The sequence below is a fragment of the Mixophyes fleayi genome, chromosome 4 (assembly GCF_038048845.1).
Source record: "Mixophyes fleayi isolate aMixFle1 chromosome 4, aMixFle1.hap1, whole genome shotgun sequence".
Classification (NCBI taxonomy): Eukaryota; Metazoa; Chordata; class Amphibia; order Anura; family Limnodynastidae; genus Mixophyes; species Mixophyes fleayi.
Window position 1 is genome coordinate 346,499,039 of NC_134405.1, and position 20,437 is coordinate 346,519,475.

The 20,437-nt window shown below is 39.7% G+C and overlaps 1 protein-coding gene across 3 annotated transcripts in view; it reads right to left on the reverse strand.

The window, feature by feature from the left end:
- Positions 1-13,017, reverse strand: part of PTPRO (protein tyrosine phosphatase receptor type O) — a 100,615-nt gene extending 87,598 nt beyond the window's left edge. For all 3 annotated transcript variants that reach the window (XM_075210860.1, XM_075210859.1, XM_075210858.1), the window contains exons 1-5: positions 12,684-13,017; positions 7,576-7,849; positions 6,997-7,155; positions 6,689-6,841; positions 1,827-2,276 (exon numbers count right to left, since the gene is read on the reverse strand). In XM_075210860.1, the coding sequence (XP_075066961.1) occupies positions 1,827-2,276; positions 6,689-6,841; positions 6,997-7,155; positions 7,576-7,849; positions 12,684-12,758 (1,111 nt within the window). In that variant the 5' untranslated portion in view covers positions 12,759-13,017. The remainder of the gene's footprint in view (positions 1-1,826; positions 2,277-6,688; positions 6,842-6,996; positions 7,156-7,575; positions 7,850-12,683) is intronic.
- Positions 13,018-20,437: the final 7,420 nt, after the last annotated feature.

Here is a 20,437-nt window from a genome sequence, read left to right on the forward strand (position 1 = left end):
TTAATGGGGGGCAGTGGCACAGATCATGACTGGGGGTGGGATAATAGGCTCAGTGGCTTTACTTATTATTCTCTATGGGTGGGTCAGTGGCACATATCATGACGCAGGGGGGGCTAAGCTGCAGGGGGATAAATATTTTTTTCTATATGGGGGCCAGAGGTGAGATCATGACTCAGGAGGGGGGGGGGGGGGGAATAAGCTGCAGGAGGCATAAAAATTATAAATTGTCAAAACCTGGGGGGTTAATTAACTGACTGTCAGGGGTTGGTAGATGTTAGTATATGATTATAAATAATTTTCATATATTTTATTATCTATATATGCCTGTACTAAGGGGTTGTTTTATCTGGTCATAATGGAGTGTTGTGTTTGAATCATTCAGGATTTGTTAACATTTTGCATTTTTGCGCATTTTCAGTACAGGACCCCAATGTTCCAGAAGCCAACTGACAACAACACTTCACGAACAAGAGAGAACATCAGGTAGTCTACACTGCAAGATCAGGTAAGAGAGAACAGCGCATCCTGTTTAACTTTGAATGTGGATTTTTACTTTAGTGACATTATAATGTATTTTCAAACTAATGTGGGCCTGATTCATGAATGTAAGCAATTAAAAAAAAATAAGTGAGTTTTCACCTGGACAAAACCATGTTACAATACAAGGGGTGCATATTAGTTTATCATTTTGCCCATAAGTTAAATACTGGCTGTTTTTTCATGTAGCACACGAATACTTGATAGCTTTATGTTTACACTGCAATTTAAAGTTGATCTAGGACATTCACTACCCTAACTATAAACCTGTCCCCACATTTTAATTTACATCCCTCTCCAATGCAACATGGTTTTGCCCATGTGCAAAGTTACAATTTTTTTGGATTTCCTTTCCTTAATGAATCAGGGCCTGTGTGTTTTTATGTATTAAGTAATACTTTACAATTTTGTGCATATATATATATATATATATATATATATATATATATATATATATATGTATAAATATGTAAATATAGCTATTGGTTCGGGCAGGGGGCGGGAGGCGCGTGCGCGGGGGGGGGGGGGGGGTGGGTGGCGACCAGTGTGTTAGCCTGGGGCGGCTGGAACCCTTAATCAGGCCCTGATCCTGTTGCCTCCTCTGCAATATTGCTAAAATGTGTCCTTTCCTCAAACAGGAAGTAACTGAAACCCAGGACCACTCCCTCATTATTTCCTGCCTTGACCACAGAAACCTCCTTTTCACCGGCCTTTTCCTCATACACCTTTCCCCTCTACAATCCACCCTGAATGTTGCTGTTAGACTAATCTTCCACTAATGCTGCTCCTCATCCACTGTTCCCCTCTGTAAATTCAGCTGCTGGTTCCACACTGCTTTCCAGTTCCCCTTCACCTATAAATCCCTCACTAGCACTAGAGCCCCCCCCCCCCCCTTCCTATACAGCGTTTGACCTTGCAAGGGTCCGCAGTACATCTGGTTTCATCTGGCCACCCTTGTAACTAGGTACAAGAATGTGCATTACGTTCTTCTTTGTTAGACATCAGCTTATGCAGACTATTTCTCTGCAGACTATTAACTTGCATTAACTTTTAAAGCATAAACATTTACGCACAATTTTTTAAAATTCATTCTAGTTCCATAAAATTCATAACAAAAAGGATCAAGTAGTTTCTTTTTCTCCAGTCCTTGATTTTGCACTTTTAGGTAGAGTACTTTAATTGATTAAGAATTAGACATTAACTACAGGGGAGTTCAATTTCTTTAACCTACTTTATACACGAGGCAATATATTATCAATGTAACTGGACATTTTTTATTTCGTACTTACCATCCCTCTGGATATATATGTTGAATCCATCAAAAGCTGATGGTGGTTTTGGTGGCAGCCAGTTAATTGAGACTCTAAATTTGGTAGCTGGAGAATGCCCTTGGATGCTCTCCGACAGGAAGCTTATTAAGGTTGGATTCTCATAGTCCGAGGGAATTTCATTGACAAACCCTTCACTGTCACTGGTCACAGTCTCGTTATCCCACCAATATGGCTGGGATGTTGTTTCAGAGCCACTGTTATTGGAATACTTGTAGTCAGTCCAGTTATAGGATGAGCTGGATGCTGAACTCTCAAACTGATCATCAAACATTTCTGCTGACTTCTCTCTTTCTGTCACTTGATCGAGTGTTGTTAAAGTATCTACAGAAATACTTCCACTTGGGTCCTCCATGTTACTATTGTTTAGGAGCAATATTTGTATGGAAATATTTCTTGGCGGATAAGGTGCTAAAAACAAAACAATAGTAATGTCATTATTGGTGACACTGAAGGTGGAAGTCCCAATATTTATAAATTAACGTGTGTCTCTCATTAAGCGGAGTATCTCAAAGAGCATATTGTGCATCCACCAAAGTGCAATTAGTACTAATATTAGTAAATGGACATAAAATACTAGACCAGGCGGCCTCTAATGCAGCTTGGTGGGCGAGAGGCCTCATCAGTTCTATGCAATGACCACAGTACAAAATAGTACATATTTATTTATTGCCTGAGATTGATGTGTGGCACCCCACTATAGTGCGGAGTACCACTTCATTACTGACCTCCCCCTGCCACTCAAGAACCTGTGGAAATACTGGCAGACATTTTGCTATAAAAACTACATCTCCCAGAATTCTGTGAGACTGAGGAGAGTTGGGAGAACGGAGAGATGGCTGACATTAGAGCCAGAAGATAAGAAATGGAAATTAATGAACAATTAATAAAAACAGAAAAAGTGAAGAAATCATTAAAAAGAGTCAGAAAGAAAGGAGATATAGACGCTCAAAGAAAAGGAAAAGTGTAACAGAAAGCTGAATACAATTACAGACAGAAGATCACCATTAACCTGATCCGAGGGTAAACTACATCACAGAAAACCTTCTGGTGAGAGATAGGGTTATATATTGGTTACACGTGTACATCTGACATCGGCTGGGTACATACTACTGAAGATTTCTCCCAATGCGCCATCTAATGATTTACCAAGAACAGAAAGCACAAACAAAAAAAGTCCCGATCAGCAGCGGGTTCCTGTGTACATACTATACACATTTTACAAGATTTACCATCAGATCGGTGCTCCTCATCTGTCATGAATAGATCCTGACACACAGACAGAAACCAAAGAGATCTATGGACACTGCCGGGCGCGAGTGCATACACACAGCAGAATTGGAGCGACATTGTTTAAAAATCAAATGAAACAATACGATGTGCCTTGGAACGGTAAAAGTTCATCACTGCTGCATACACACTAATGCAATATTGGACCAAACGGTCATTTATCATTTGATTGGCCAGATAATTGGTTGAAAACACTGTAGTGTGTCCCCAGCCATAGTCATGGACACTATTCACTATTTGCACTAAACTGTCAGTCAGTGAACAAGTAAGGACCCTGTTAGAGCACATCTGTGTGTACACCACCGCTCACATGTAATACACAGTGCTGCAACGTTATCTTCAACTGCAGACAGAGAACCATGATTTATCATTTCTGTCAGCTAGCTGGCGGCCCAGTAACATGCACAATATATATTTCATGTAACCTGGATTACCTACATAGTTCCAATCACAGACACTGAGGTCTAACTAAAGACTTAGAGATGTTATTTTATAGATGTGGTATTAAAATGTCTATATATTATTCAATATTTTATCACTAATGTGCACTACTTTCTATGCTCTGACTGTAAGCACCTTACTCCAATGTCACCATACTTTAAGTTATAACATAGCTAAGTGAGAGCAAAGAAGGACAACATTGGAAGAATAAAGGGAAACTTAAAATGAAATCAGTGGAATTCTATGGACCTGATTCCATAACTGGAACTTCACACACACAAAAATAACGCACCTTTTTGCATCTACTTATTGTGCCAAAAGTTTATCTGAATTCAATGGAAGCGCCTAATCCCAGCAGAATCTTGTGGCGCCATATAATACAATATGGAGATAGTTGAAAGAACAGGGGTGTCCTTCAAGCCAATGGCTGATATTGTGTGCTGGAACATGTAGTTTCACAACAACCCCACAAGTTTACTTGAGTAAAATACACTGCTTAATATTCTCCACTTTAATATAAAATAAAATCATCTCTTCTTTATCATAAAGTACTATGAAATTCTGCTCTTTTTGTAATGCAATGAAAGGAAAGACTCATAGAAGCGGACAGGACTGCTCACTGCAAGCGCTGGCTCTTAATGACTGACTTGAATTGACCGAGACTTTCCTTAGCTGTCCGTCAGGAACACACTGACATACACTAAGCTCCTTGTTACACACAGGTTAGCAAAGCACACACCAACAATCAAAAGGTTAACACATGAAAACTCTGTTACACAAATGTACACGCTGGCACACCAGGCTTGTTATTCAAATGGGTTAACAATTCACACACCAGCATTCAATGGGTTAACATAGTCAAGCAATACTCTTCATAACAGGCGAATGGATTTGTTAGAGTATCAAGGACACACGTATACAGGACATTTGGATATAAATAGAAAAAATAACATAAAACATAATATGTGGTTTATAGCGAATGCTTGAGACCCACTGTCCATGACTCTGTAACAACCAGATTCAGATAATAACAACTCATTGCGAGCGAAAGTATTAAGTGAAATGAATAGGACTTTCCACATCGGTTCTCTTCTTTCTATGGGCGTTAAACTGGCCGTTCTATGTGATAATTAACAGTACATTTGGAAGAAATACCAGCCTTGGCCAGACTTCTGAAACCCCAGGTAACTTTAATGGCTGTTCCAAGCCTGCCAATAGCTGCATTATATACTGAATGTAATGTTGTAGAGTAGAAGCTATGCTGACCGCTATGTTACCTGGGGGCCGCAGGATACAAATTGAATGTTATATATGATATAATTGTGTGTTTAAAATTCTAAGATGCCTATTTATAAACCTTGTTTTAAGTCTACACTCCTGTAACTACACTTCTCACAGGTGAAAGTATTGGATTGATTCTTCAAAGATCTAACGCCGGACCTGGACATACATACATTATATATATAGATATATATATATATATAAATAGATAGATAGATAGATAGATAGATAGATAATCTGGAGTGTATTACACTACTGTTGATATGTATTGAATTATAACTCTGCTTGGAATTCATTTGGGAGACCTGAACATTCTGTTTTAAGAACATTACCATCTAATACATCAGATAAGCCTACAACATTTGTTGTTTTGGTACGAATCAAACAAGCACTATTGCACTTTTATGTGTTTTAAGGATTTCCACTATGTCTGGCGCTCTCTCTTTATTTTTGAATATATATATATATATATATATATATATATATATATATATATATATAATATAAATGTCTAGTGGCGTGTGTTAGTCTGTCTGTGTGTGGAAAAAAATAAAACCAAGCTGCAGCGCCACCTGCTGGGCGGAGTTATACACTGACCTACTAAATTCTTAGTGTGTGTGGAAAAAAAAATTCAGAAAGGGCTGAAATTTGGTATACTAAGATGTTTTTAATTTGTTAATTTAATTTGTTTATTGTTAAAAGTGTTTATAAAGATTTAAAAAAAAATATATATATTTCTTGAAGGAGAAGTGACAGCTGGGAGTGGTTGGTGGTTGCCGGGGGTGACAGTGGGGAGTGGTTGGTGGTTGAGGCCTGGGCTATGGCCCAAATGCATGACAAGAACCTTTTTAACACCTTAAGTAGCTTGATTTGACTAGAATGCATGAGTATCATGCACGGGTTAACTTGTATATATATATATATATATATATACACACACACATACACACACACACTGTATATGTATCTCTATGAGGACAGAAAAATGAGCCCGCGTTTTGTTGTGTGTCTTGTAATTCTCTCAGGAAGGCCTAATGTTGCTTTTCCCTTTATTTGCGACAGAGAGGACAGATCTCTTCTGCATGCGTCTCTCCTCCTTCCCGTCACTAAACCTCACTTACTATTGCAACAAAACAATTAAGGAAGAACGCATAATAAAGATATAATATACAAATATAATGTGCACCCCCCATTTATATATTGTGTCTCAGACTCCCTCCATCTATACTGTGCAGCCCAGACCCTCTTGGTCGTCATATAACTGTGTAGAAGCGGCTATATGATAGCCTTTACCTATATACATATGTGTATGTGTGTAACATAATATTGATGGATATATAAGAGGTCTTTCCCTGAGAGAGTCATGTAACTGCGCTTGCACTGAATATGTCCGCACAGTATTTACTTTTAGGGCGGTTACACTGGGAGGCGGCTTCTTCGCTGGGACAGCCAGTCTGTCCAGGCTGCACCAAAATAGTAAATCATTTTGAAAAGGGTTAGGGGCAAAAAGTTGTGATACCAATTGGTACAGAACAGGGAAAAACTGAAAAGTGATAAATAGTCCCCTAAGGGGCAGATTCTATTTGCGGTCTGCGCACTGTCACAGTTACTATGGTAATAGCTGCTCATTATTACCGCTACTACTTTTTGAGTCGAAAATCTGAGAGCAAAAATCTGCGTTGAGATTACCATAGTAACGGTAATAACCGCTGGGCGAACAACGCGGGGAATTGAATTTGCCCAAAATGTCTAAATGCCTGATGGCAACAGAATTTAAGAAACAAGAAGCACTGTAATGCCTTATCCCTTACCTGTTCTGTGCTGCTGTGGTATATGTCCAATTCCACTGCTTTCAACTAAGGTACTTTTATTAAAAGAGGCCTCAGAAACAAGCTGGAAGGTGATATTACTATAACAAGTCCCAGGCAGCCAGTGATTAAACACAGTTTTGCCCTTAAAGAAATCTGTAAACGATACACAACATGTTAAAGTCAATAAGGGAACAGATTACTGATTCACCTGTGCAAAGATTGATGAAACTAACAAAGGAGAATCCCAGAACATCACATCCCAAGAGCCACCGAATACCCTGGATCACATCTAGGATCAGGATCTTTACCTTTATATAACATAGTACGGAAGTTGCTGCCTTCCCAGTAACTAATGTTTACTCTTGTGAAGACATTGAACTTTTCTGGATATTGAACTTTAAACACAACTCCGGTTTCTGGAGACGGCTTATAATCGTAGATGAAAACCTTGCTGACTGGAAGTGGTTCTGTAAGAAAGAAATAAGCAATGACACATGACATGAGTTGTCATATATAGCAAAATATAGCAGGTCTCCCCCATAACCAGAAGCCATAATAGGGTAGTGAGGACTGCAAGCTTTCGGGCAATAAGTCATATTATCAAACAACCAGGTCTTCAATGGATGGATAATATGGATCTATCTCCAGCTCCTCCAGCATTATTACTATGTTGTGTTAACATTGCAGCAGAACATTCTCTTATTCAGAGTTATGAAGCTCCAACAATACAACCTCTGAATATGTTAAATTGCAGCAATAAGTCAAAAATTAAGCAGATTTTTCAAAATCTTCCTCCCCAATATCCGATACATTTAACAATGAGGCAATTTTCTCACAGGCATAATTAGGAAAAGAGCTTTGTCCCAAGAGCTCACTTAAATACTTACTGGTCAGTACAGTTACCGATCTTGCTGGTTTTGAAGGCAAGTTGGAGTTTATCACCATTAGTGTGACTATGTAATAAAGGCCATGATAACTAGCATTAAACACTAGTGGGCTGGGTAACGAGCTGTTAAATTCCTCAAACTGAAAGAAGTAATTCTTGGATTCTCCAGTTATTTTCACCACATATACAGAGGACGAGGAAATCAGATCAGAATCTTCCAAGGAAATAATGAGAAGGTTGTCATGAGTCACATTCACTTTAAACATGGAAGCTTCCTAGAAGTACAGAGGAGATAAAGATATCAATGTACAATAAGCACAAGTTCTTATAAAATATGCACTAAATTCTTATGTTCAACACATAAATAAATGTTATCCTTTTATAACATCCTGTTTGTTATACCGTAATAATTAGAGTGTGGTATCATCAAGCATAAATTATCATTTCAGTGTGTGTTACTGTTACTAGGACTATTATAATTAGCAATACATTTTTATAGGGTATAAAACACTGGTATCAATCAACAACTCAACCAAAATACTTCTTATTCCAATATTAAAAAGGTATCTTGTAACACTGGCAAACATGAAATTGTGGGGCTCTTTGACATGCACAATTTGCATGTAAAATGCTGGTTGCAAATTTGCGCTCTTAAAGATAAGTCAAAATAGTGTGTTAGAATATGTCCACCAAAGTATGATTAAATTGCATATTAGATATGACTGTCATTATTATGAACAACTTGAACCAACAAAAGAAACCAGAGACAGTTTGATAATCAATTATAACTAATTTTATACCTCCCACCAATCCCTATATTGTCCCAATTTGTGGACCCTCTGAAAAATGGATATTCACCTAAATATTAGGTGTAATTACTTTTGTGATAAAAGTTTGACCAAGCTGAATTGACAGAAAGTCCAATGATTGGCTGAGTACACATTCGTGGACAGATGGTCTATATCGAAGCATGACTACAACACCACATCCCCTGTAACATTGCTGGGCAACCAAATATACTTCAAGGGTCACATGTGCAGCCTTCTGACCATCAAAAGGGCCACACATTACCCTTCATTTCAAGAATACAAAAACATCAGCCACAAAACAACTTTGGCGCCACCACATACCACTCAGAACCTGCCACTTGTTCCAAAAGAGCCCCACATGCCCCACAGACCCCCTTCCCCAGGATTAGGCTGCCTGGGCTCTTCCCAGAATTTAGCTATGGGGTCCAGTGATGTAGTGTTCTGCCCCTGCAAAAGGGGGCAGTCTAACCCAAAAACATGATGCAGCATTGTCCATGATTTTAATGCTATTTCTTCTTATTTATTGTACATTGGAATTGGTTGTACAATGGTGGGGGAAGTATTACAGGCATTGGGGAGACCCAAAACATCCAGCTACAGGGAACAGTAATTCCTATTTATAGCCCTACATGTATGTTTTTCATCCTTGAGAGGTGACAGCCCCTGCACCTCTGGCCCAGAATTGACTCCATACTTTAAGGAACAACGTCACACCAACCAAACTTTACCATCTCTACAAACACCGCCATATTGTCTCATAAATCTATGCACTAATCTGAGGCGCACTTGTGCAGATCGAGGAGCACAGCGCCACCAAAGAGGATTTTGTGCTCTAACCCTTTGCTGGTATTGACAGCAACTCATACCGCACCCTCTGTAGCAGGAGGCCGATTATAAGCACCACCAGGTCTTCCACACCTATGCCAGGTAATGGTGCTCCATGCAAGTGTCAGACATGCTCCAGACCAAAAACTTACTGCTGTTCACCATCACTTGAAAATCACTCTTAAAGCATGCTGGGAAGTCTATATAATATGGTTACCCCACTTTTTATCTATAACATACACAGTTAAACTTGTGTTCATTGAGCTCTGTTAGATAGTTGTAGAAGTACAATAAATGGTAATAACAGGGGAGTAATAGAATAATGTTTTCACTTGATTTTTCCGCCCACTCGTTAATTATAGGGTCACATTGCACAAGTGCTCATGTCATCACTTCACATTATTAAAAGAAAACAGGAGAGAGCTGTGAGTGTACATTCCTTGTGAGTTCACACCTAAAGTACTGAGGGTCATTGGCTGACCTGAACTCCTACTTACTGGGGAGGGTCCCTAGAGGTAACAATGTGGCAGAACCATTAGGGTACAAATATGGAGGTCTCTGTTATAGATCCACTTTTCACTATATGGGGTCTATGTATTAAAGTGCGATTAGCCATTGAAACAGAGAAAACAGCAGTTTTCTCTGTAAAATCACCAAATGTATGAAGGGTTATATTAAACGTAGATTAATATGGGGACTGCGAAGTTCTGCAACGTATCAAACCTTTTTTGCATTTTGCAGAAAAGTAATGCCCTCTCAGTAGGGCGTTACCTGTCGTCGTTTTCTATGGAATCCAGCTGAAACCTTTCCGGCTTCGCTGGATCCCACTCTGTGGAAATGCTAGGTGCTTGCACTAGGCTGTCTGTAAATGGGAAAAACAGTTTGTGTTGGAGCCAGGACTTTGCCAAGGCTCCCTGAGTAACCCAGGCACGGTACATTTCAGCGGTGCTTAAATATTCATCACTGTGATTTGCAGCGATGAATATTGTTTGGCACCACATGATTATAATACATAGACCCCTATAAATGCATCAGGTGGGTCAATTACAAACAGGTGGAATTCTGTTTATTTCTAGGTAAGAATAACCTTAATATGCATGTGCCAATATTACTAACGATGAAACATAAGAGACAAGAGTGACTGTGTATTCTTTTCCTGAACAATACAATAATATTTGTGCAGCAAGAAAGAATATTTTGTAAAGGGACAATGAGTTTCCGGGGATGATGGGTGGACAGGAGCGTTACTATACATAACAATCTACTTGTATTTGTGTGCAGTTTGAAAGTTGTAAAATCCCCCAAAGATTGTGCTTGCTATAAATATATTTTAACATGCACTGAACACTTATATAATTTGAGATAAAAAGATACAAATAGCAGAATATAATGTATATATATTTACATACATATAAATACACACACACACACACATCTATATCTCTACATACATACACAGTACATAACAAGCCTGCCATATTGTAATCTTCATCTATACAGAATGCATATTCAGGGCCTGATTCAAATCTGGATGCAAATTACATGCAGTTTGCGATTTTAAAAAAAAAGAGCATATTATTATTTGAGCATAATTCCGACCATATTCCAATAGAAAAGAGTCTCAAGAAGTGTTTTCAATTTGAATCTGGGTGTCCGTACATTCTGCCTAAATGGTACTTGTTGTATATTAACAGACAGAACAGAGTACAATATACGTACATGCCTACGTGCGATATAGGGTCACATCAGAATGCGTACAAAAAATATATTCCTAAATAAACTAACAACTATAAACAGTATAATCATTAATAAAAATACGGTTGGTATAAAAAAATTTTTTTTTTTTTTAACTAAATACATAAATTGTTCTTAATGTGTACTGTACATACAATGCATATTATGTTCTTATTTGAATACACACGTCCTGTATTAGTTAGTGGCACACATCCTTTGCCAAACACTATGCTGTGCCAGTCAACACTATCAGTTGCCACTTAAACCTGCCCACATGCTGGTATAAATGATACGGGTGAAACACTTGAGAAATCCAAAACTTTAATCAGTCGCATCTGCGCCAGCATGCCCTTGGCACGCCCTTACCTACATCCATCCGCTCCTTACCACCCCCGTTCTGCCCTTCAAGTTGTAGGAAATAGAAAGTGTTGTTTGTATTCGGACATGAATTGGATGCAGTTGCGTTAACTGGTGTAAGGTCAACTTCTGTGCATGTGCAGAGCTATTCACACAAGATACGGCACGCAACACGGACTTATGTCCTGACATCAATCAGACTCATAATATTACCTAAAGATATAACTTCTACTGCTACTATGAGTACACGTCACTGGAACACACTGGTGCACACAACTTGTGCGTGTATCTTACATGTGGTAATTTGGAGGTTGGAGGGCCACACATGCAGCCCTTGAAGTACCCATTACTGATCTATAGCCATCTTATAATTATAAATACTCTATTTTAAAAGTATCAATGTTGTCAATTACATGTTTCTGTGTCTGTTACATATATGATTATTTCAAGTAGCTACAGGTTGTACTGTGTACAGTGCTTAGGACTTGTATGCAGGTAGTTATAAGTCTATGTGTATGTAGAATGTTTAGCAATTACATCAAAGTCCCACAGACAGTATTAACAAGAAGGAACGTAATACCCTGATTGTGGGGTGGAAATGTGAGAGAACACTGGTAAAGTTTACTCATCTCAACCTCTGTTCATATCTTTAATGTACATTGCAGAAAAATAGCTCTATTGACATTTATTGAAAATAATGTGTCACTGGTAAGGATATATATGTATACACACATACATACATACATATGCATACACATACACACACACACACATACATACACACACACACACACACACACACACACACACACACAGTTCACTCAATGCATACTTGTGTCTCCATAGGGAACAATGTAACAATCTACAATAGATCTGTGACAGTCATTAAACAAAAAACAAAAAAACATTTTCGTCATAATAATCCAGTAGACTACAAGAGAAGTGTTTACACCAACAAACACACTAACATACACACCAAAACACACATACACACCAACACACACACACATACACACCAACACACACATACACACACACACACACACACACATATACACCAACACACACACATACACACCAACATACACACATACACACACACATATACACCAACATACACACATACACATATACACATACACACCAACATACACACATACACACACATACACACACACACACACACACACACACACACACACACACACACATATACACCAACACACACACATACACACCAACATACACACACACACACACACACATATACACCAACACACACATATACACACCAACATACACACATACACACCAACATACACACATACATATATACACATACACACCAACACACACACAGACACTAACACTGTGCCCAGCTTACCTGGAGACAGAGCAGCAGACAGAATACAGCAGAAATCATGGAGCTGGCAGCTCCTGTCCTCTGATCAGCGACCATTGAAATGTCAGCAGACAGACAAAAGACTGAGCTCCAGATAAGTGTGTAATGTCACTAAAGGGGTCATATGTGAGCAGCTGAGAATCTCTCTATCACAGGATGTCACTGAGGGTGATGGGGAGAGGATGCTGCAAGGATAACGGGTGTATCAGCTGCTGTGGCTGAATTTCTACAACAGAAACCGTCATTCCAGCAGTAGGAGATTAATGTCCCTCCCTCCCATTACACAGTCTCTGCTCTTTAGTCTCTCATCAGTGTGAGGACCAGAGGAGACTCCTCCCCATAATGACATCATTCTCTGCCAGGCAATGCACAAAACCAGTGGCCTCCTCATCACAGCGGCTTGTATGCCAGGCAATGCATACACCCAGGTGCCCCGACTACAATATATTGTATGCCAGGCAATGCATACACCCAGGTGCCCCGACTACAATATATTGTATGCCAGGCAATGCATACACCCTGGTGCCCCGACTACAATATATTGTATGCCAGGCAATGCATACACCCAGGTGCCCCGACTACAATATATTGTATGCCAGGCAATGCATACACCCAGGTGCCCCTACACAATATATTGTATGCCAGGCAATGCATACACCCAGGTGCCCCCTACACAATATATTGTATGCCAGGCAATGCATACACCCAGGTGCCCCGACTACAATATATTGTATGCCAGGCAGTGCATACACCCAGGTGCCCCGACTACAATATATTGTATGCCAGGCAATGCATACACCCAGGTGCCCCCTACACAATATATTGTATGCCAGGCAATGCATACACCCAGGTGCCCCGACTACAATATATTGTATGCCAGGCAATGTATACACCCCTGTGCCCCCTACACAATATATTGTATGCCAGGCAATGCATACACCCAGGTGCCCCGACTACAATATATTGTATGCCAGGCAATGCATACACCCTGGTGCCCCGACTACAATATATTGTATGCCAGGCAATGCATACACCCAGGTGCCCCGACTACAATATATTGTATGCCAGGCAATGTATACACCAGGGTGCCCCGACTACAATATATTGTATGCCAGGCAATGCATACACCCAGGTGCCCCTACACAATATATTGTATGCCAGGCAATGCATACACCCTGGTGCCCCCTACACAATATATTGTATGCCAGGCAATGCATACACCCAGGTGCCCCGACTACAATATATTGTATGCCAGGCAGTGCATACACCCAGGTGCCCCGACTACAATATATTGTATGCCAGGCAATGCATACACCCAGGTGCCCCCTACACAATATATTGTATGCCAGGCAATGCATACACCCTGGTGCCCTGACCACAATATATTGTATGCCAGGCAATGCATACACCCAGGTGCCCCTACACAATATATTGTATGCCAGGCAATGCATACACCCAGGTGCCCCCTACACAATATATTGTATGCCAGGCAATGCATACACCCAGGTGCCCCGACTACAATATATTGTATGCCAGGCAATGCATACACCCAGGTGCCCCCACCACAATATATTGTATGCCAGGCAATGCATACACCCAGGTGCCCCCACCACAATATATTGTATGCCAGGCAATGCACACACCCAGGTGCTCCTACCACATTATATTGTATGCCAGGCAATGTATACACCCCTGTGCCCCCACCACAATATATTGTATGCCAGGCAATGCATACACCCAGGTGCCCCGACTACAATATAGTGTATGCCAGGCAATGCATACACCCAGGTGCCCCGACTACAATATATTGTATGCCAGTCAATGCACACACCCAGGTGCCCCCTACACAATATATTGTATGCCAGGCAATGCATACACACAGGTGCCCCCTACACAATATATTATATGCCAGGCAATGCATACACCCAGGTGCCCCTACACAATATATAGTATGCCAGGCAATGCATACACCCTGGTGCCCCGACTACAATATATTGTATGCCAGGCAATGCATACACCCAGGTGCCCCGACTACAATATATTGTATGCCAGGCAATGCATACACCCAGGTGCCCCGACTACAATATATTGTATGCCAGGCAATATATACACCCAGTCCAATTGCCCTCATTACAATGGCTTTTCATATGCTCAGCCTAGTTTATATTAGGCAATATACACACCAAGAAGCTCTGCGTGGAACAGTTGTCTAATGCCAGACAGTGCGCATCCAGGGCCCCCCCTACCCCACACTCCAGCTTATACAGTGTCAGGCAGTGCACATCCATGGATCTCTCCACACAAATACAATGTTATATCTGGGAACAATCTGGGTAATTACCAACATACATTTTCATGGACCTTTTAGTTCACGCACACAGAATTCCTGCCGCAAAACATAATGTTATGTTAAACAATGGTTATGTCAAGCCGGTGAGCGCATGTACCCAGGGTCTTTCCCTGTCGCAGCTTATGTAATACATAATTGAGATGTAATTGACATGTAGTGCCGGCGGACATTATGGCCCACACATGTGCACTAATGTCAGGGATTGATAAAGCTCTGCTCACAGTGACATCATAAAGGAGATGAAGAGAGCAAGGGAAAAGTGACAGGTGTGAGAGGAATGACTTTAAACTGTCAGTTGCACTGTGGGAGTTGGTCCCTGTCAGCGGGGAAATCTGTGAATCTGTCAGGCAAGAGCCATGTCATGTTGTTAGTAGAAAAAGCCCTGTGAGTCTCTGAAGAAAATCAGCTCAGGAGGAAACAGCCGGAAGGGACAGAAGAGTATGAGCTCTGGACAGTAGTGAGAGCCCTGTCAGACTTGTCAAACCTGTCCTGTGAGAGAAGCAGCTGAAATCTCCTGTGAGAGGTCTGAAGAGAAAATGGAATCTAAATGGATAAGTAACCCCTGTCTATTTATTATTTGATGGGACTGTGTACAGTGAATCTTGTTATTAGGTAGATAGGGACTTGGTGGGGAGGCCTGAAGATAATTTGTACACTCCTTTGCAGGACTGTGATAAACTATCAGGGGTAGTGATAGGGAAAGATAGGGATCAGAGACTGAGATATATTGTGAACATCTGCACTAAACATCAACATTTAGCGCAGACAAGTGACACTCGTAACAGTGTAGTACAGAGGAGAGATAGCTCACTGCAGGACTGGGCTCTGTAACATGACGAGACAAGGAGGAAAGTGTGTACACGCCTAATGAATAAGTCATATTCTGCCGGGATAAAGATTGACTAGAATCATTAGAATGTGCTTATTAGAAAAGTGAGGGATACTACAGATTGTCACCATTAAAAGAGATTTATGTTTGACAAAGCTGACACCAGAGACTTTATTCTGGAGCCTTTTCTACCATAGTCTACAGTTTCTGGGATAGAGAAGTGGAGAGACATTTGCTTGTCATTCATTTCCTTATAAGACCCCTTAACTGCATTTTATTGATAAATATGAATATGTTGATGTATAACATGTTAGGTTAGTGGATATGTGTTGAGTTTAGATTGTAATATTGTTAGATATTATTACAGTTGGAGAATAATTACAAGTAAGTATATAAGGTAGAGGTACCTCTTGGCTAGGGAAAGAAAGGTTAAGGTATTGCATTGTATTCTTGTACATTCACTATATTTCACTTGTTTTAAAGGGATACTTTTAAAATACAGTTTATATAAGAGATAATCTATTTTGGTATTTATAAAGTCTAATTAGACATGAAAATCCTTTGGGAGCATGCGCCTAATCAATAAAAGTGCCGGCGTGGCTTTCAAACACCAATTTACCTAATGCTGTGTCTGTGATTTTGTTAGTAGGGACGGAGGGTTCCTTGGTCTCACTCTGGTGATGCTTGTGAAGAACACTACTCAACGAAGAGCCCACTGCACTCAGACTAAGGTGGAGGCGCTGCGCTAACCGAGTATAGAAGTAAAGGAAACACCACAGGTCACACACTTTACATAGACACCCAGCTGATCTACGGGAAAGGAGGTCCTACAGACATCAATTATAAAATAGTCTCCAGGTAGACTTTGCTACGTAGATGCAGATCACAAGTGATGTCTCAGAACAGCTTACAGCACCACAATCCGACATAACAACATTTTAGCTAAATTTGATTATACAACACAAATATTATTCCTCGATATATGTCAAGAAATTTGGGACACACCCAGGGCCAAATATTAAATGCTGGGACTGTCTGGGATAAGTGGAAGTTTCCAACTCTGCCCTACTATGACATTTCACACTTCACAGCATTCTTGGGCTCCCATTCAATTTATTGAAAAAAGTGAAGCTTGTTTGCACCCAAAGATGTACAGTATCTTGTGTGATTCCACACTATGCATGCTCCGAATCAGACATTACACCAATTAGCACAATTGCAGGCAATTCATATCGGTGGTAATGGTTAATCCAATGCTTTTAATAACGACACTGAATATAAATACATATATAATCCGATTGCCATAAAAGCGACCTGCTTGAAATGCTGACTTACATTAATAGAGACACAGAACATATCCGAAAACACTACCTTGCAGACTGCCATCAATTCCGAACTCCCTGCAGGCTGGCACTTCCGTTTTACAACACAAAACAGAGAGACATTTAGCTTTGTGAATTTAAAGCACCAAGCCTAACCCTAACCCTTAAAATAAACTCTCAAGTTGTGGAGTCCTGCCTTAGCTGCTTTAAATTCACAAAGCTGCACCAAGCAGCTTTTTGAATTTGACCAAAAAACGATCAGTCCTGGCACCTCTAGTACCCCCTCTGTAGGCTCTATTAAAATGTCCATTTTTCCAACTGTGGTAATCCTACCCTTCAGGTCCTAAATCCGCTTGGTTCCGGAATGGCCAGGATGTAAATATGGGTTGGTGATGGGCAGCGATTAGGATATTCACCCCATGTAGCCCTCCCCTGCTGAGCTGGTGCCTCCAAGTCTGTCAGAGTCCAGGAGGTAAATGTATCAAGCTGCAATTTTGCATTTTCAGCAATTTTCTCCGGCACGATTAAACATGCCGATGTACAGTATTAAATGGTGATTTGATGTAAAATCGCCAGTAAAGTGTTTCTTTCAAAATCGCTGCAAATCGCAGTCCTGACTTTTCGCCAGTCTAACTATACAAATCGCCAAAATGTATGAAGCTGCGATTTTGCAAACTCGCCCGAGTTTGAATTAAAAAATGCCGGAAACCTGCTGTTTTCTAAAGGCGAGATTGCCAAACACATCACTGTTACCCTGCAGGGCAATGTTAACATAACAGGAGGCACAATTTAAGTTTCAATAAAGTATGTTTTTTGTTGTAGAGGGGCAAAAATTATTGTTCATTTTCTTACGGGAGACAATTTATTTTAAAAATAAGTTAGTGCGCCAAATTTAATTATTGATTATATGTAAAGTTTTTTTTATGTTTTTTATTTCATTATAGTGGCTTTTATCACCAGTGGGGCAATAATGATATTTGTATGATGTGGCAACACTTAAAATTTCCAGATGAGGGTCACCATTTAAAGCACATACTTGTGGCACTGCAACACGCTGCATTTTATAGGCGTTATTAGACACATCAGTCATTGGTCTATGCAGGGTAATGAGAACTATAAAAAGGGACCCAAATGGAAATTACTCTTAGGGTGCTAGGAAATGGTGTTAGTAGAAAAACTCTTTTTGGGTGTTTTAGAGCTACCTCTGATTTTGGAGTCATCACCAAGAGGGAAAGAGCAACATCCCCAGCACCAGGCTCCTCTTGGCTGCGCAGGCCACGTGGGTTTGTGTTTAGTTTTTTGGGTGTTTGGTGTTTTTATGTTGTGTTGCAATCATCTACATGTATTTATGTTTAATTGTAGGTGAATCAGAATATGGGTGTCAACCCTGGTTTATGACACCTTGGTCATAGAGGGGTGATAGAACGTAACTTTTGGCCTTCACATTAATGTGCCTTGATACATTTGTGGCGGAACAAGCAAGTTGTGGGCCCAGGTGCAAAAAAAAATTTCCGCCCCCTCCTCACATACACACACAAAAATAAAAAATAAAAATAGCAAAAATCTTTTTGTTTTGTTTACTTCAAATTTCAAGTATAACAAATATAAATATATAACATTAAACTATGAACAACCCCCCTTCTCCATAATAAAACTTTCTTCAATTTAAATAATGTCTTGTGCCTATAATTTAAATATATTAAATGTACATTTTAAAAGATGCAAATCAATTCCCTCATCCCCATCATTAATTAAATCCAATATAAAAATATATTCCAATCATATTCATTAACCCTCTCATTACCTTCCTCAGTCTCATAAAGAGAACCCCTTCATTGTAATTAACTCAATTAAGATCTTCAACCAGCTCATCCTCATAATCAAAGCCAATCATGATTGACCAATTGATTTCCAAACAAAGTAACAAAAAAACAAAAATGTTCCACAATAAGCCTGCACCAGGCACTTTTTATCTGTAGTTAACAGTTTCCCTCTATGCCACAATTTAAAACAATTAAAACAATTATTGACACTGCACGTTAAAACTAGCATTGAAACAATATATAAAGCTAGCCGTTTCCACGTCAACTATTCATATGAGTTAGAGCCATATGATGACTCTATGGGATGGCCATACTTGCCAACTTTTCCTCGTTGGCTTCAGGGAGATCCCGGCGGAGGTTGGCATGCGGCGGCGGAGCTTGATGAATCACATCATTTTGGTCCCACCCCTGATTGTCACAATTTTGGCCAATTACAGCAGAGGGCGGGGCTTAGATGACATGATATTTGCATCATTAAGTTACCCCCCTGCCACTTATCTATTGCAGGGGCGAGAACTGGGAGGTCTATGAGGGGTAGGTGGTGCCTTGCCATCCCATATATATATATATATATATATATATATACACATATATACACACACAAACATACATACATAAATCATCATCATCAGCTATTTATATAGCACCACTAATTCTGCAGCGCTGTACAGAGAACTCACTCTAGTATGTTTGTGGAGTGTAGGAGGAAACCCACCCAAACACTCGGAGAATATACAAACACTCTCTCTCTATATATATATATAATTATATATATATACATATATATATATATATATATATATATATATATATATATATATATATATATATATATATATATATCATCAGGGCAATCAACAGAGCATAAGCCCAGATATGACAACAATTTGGTTGTTAGTGAATCAGTATGCAGACCAAATATTAATACAATAATAATGGTTAAATTGCATACCAAGGGACAGTATTAAATGTTTTTTGATCAAGGCTATATTAGTATTACCAATATTTGTTGGGTTATATCTGGTAACCTTGTCATTTCTGTATGACTGAAATAGTGCTTATTACTTCACATTTAAAAAATAATGTGCGTACTATTGTATTTACCAATACATTTTTTTTAGACTGGTTAAAAGCAATACATTATTCTGCTGTGCTATAATTAAATATAACAACTTTTCTCTATCAAAGACAAGCTTGGCTGTATTATTTAATTAAACATTAAGCTGCACAATTATAAAACTTTATAAGAGCAAACTGGCGTGCACTCAGCTCTGTAGTCTGCGCCGGTGCAGCTGCTCCATATCTCTCATATGGTAGCACGGCTCTGGGAATGGCTCTGGTTGGATCACCTGACCGGATCACCTGACCAAGTAACAGGTGATCGGACCAGCGGCGAGCAGAGGTGCCCTTAA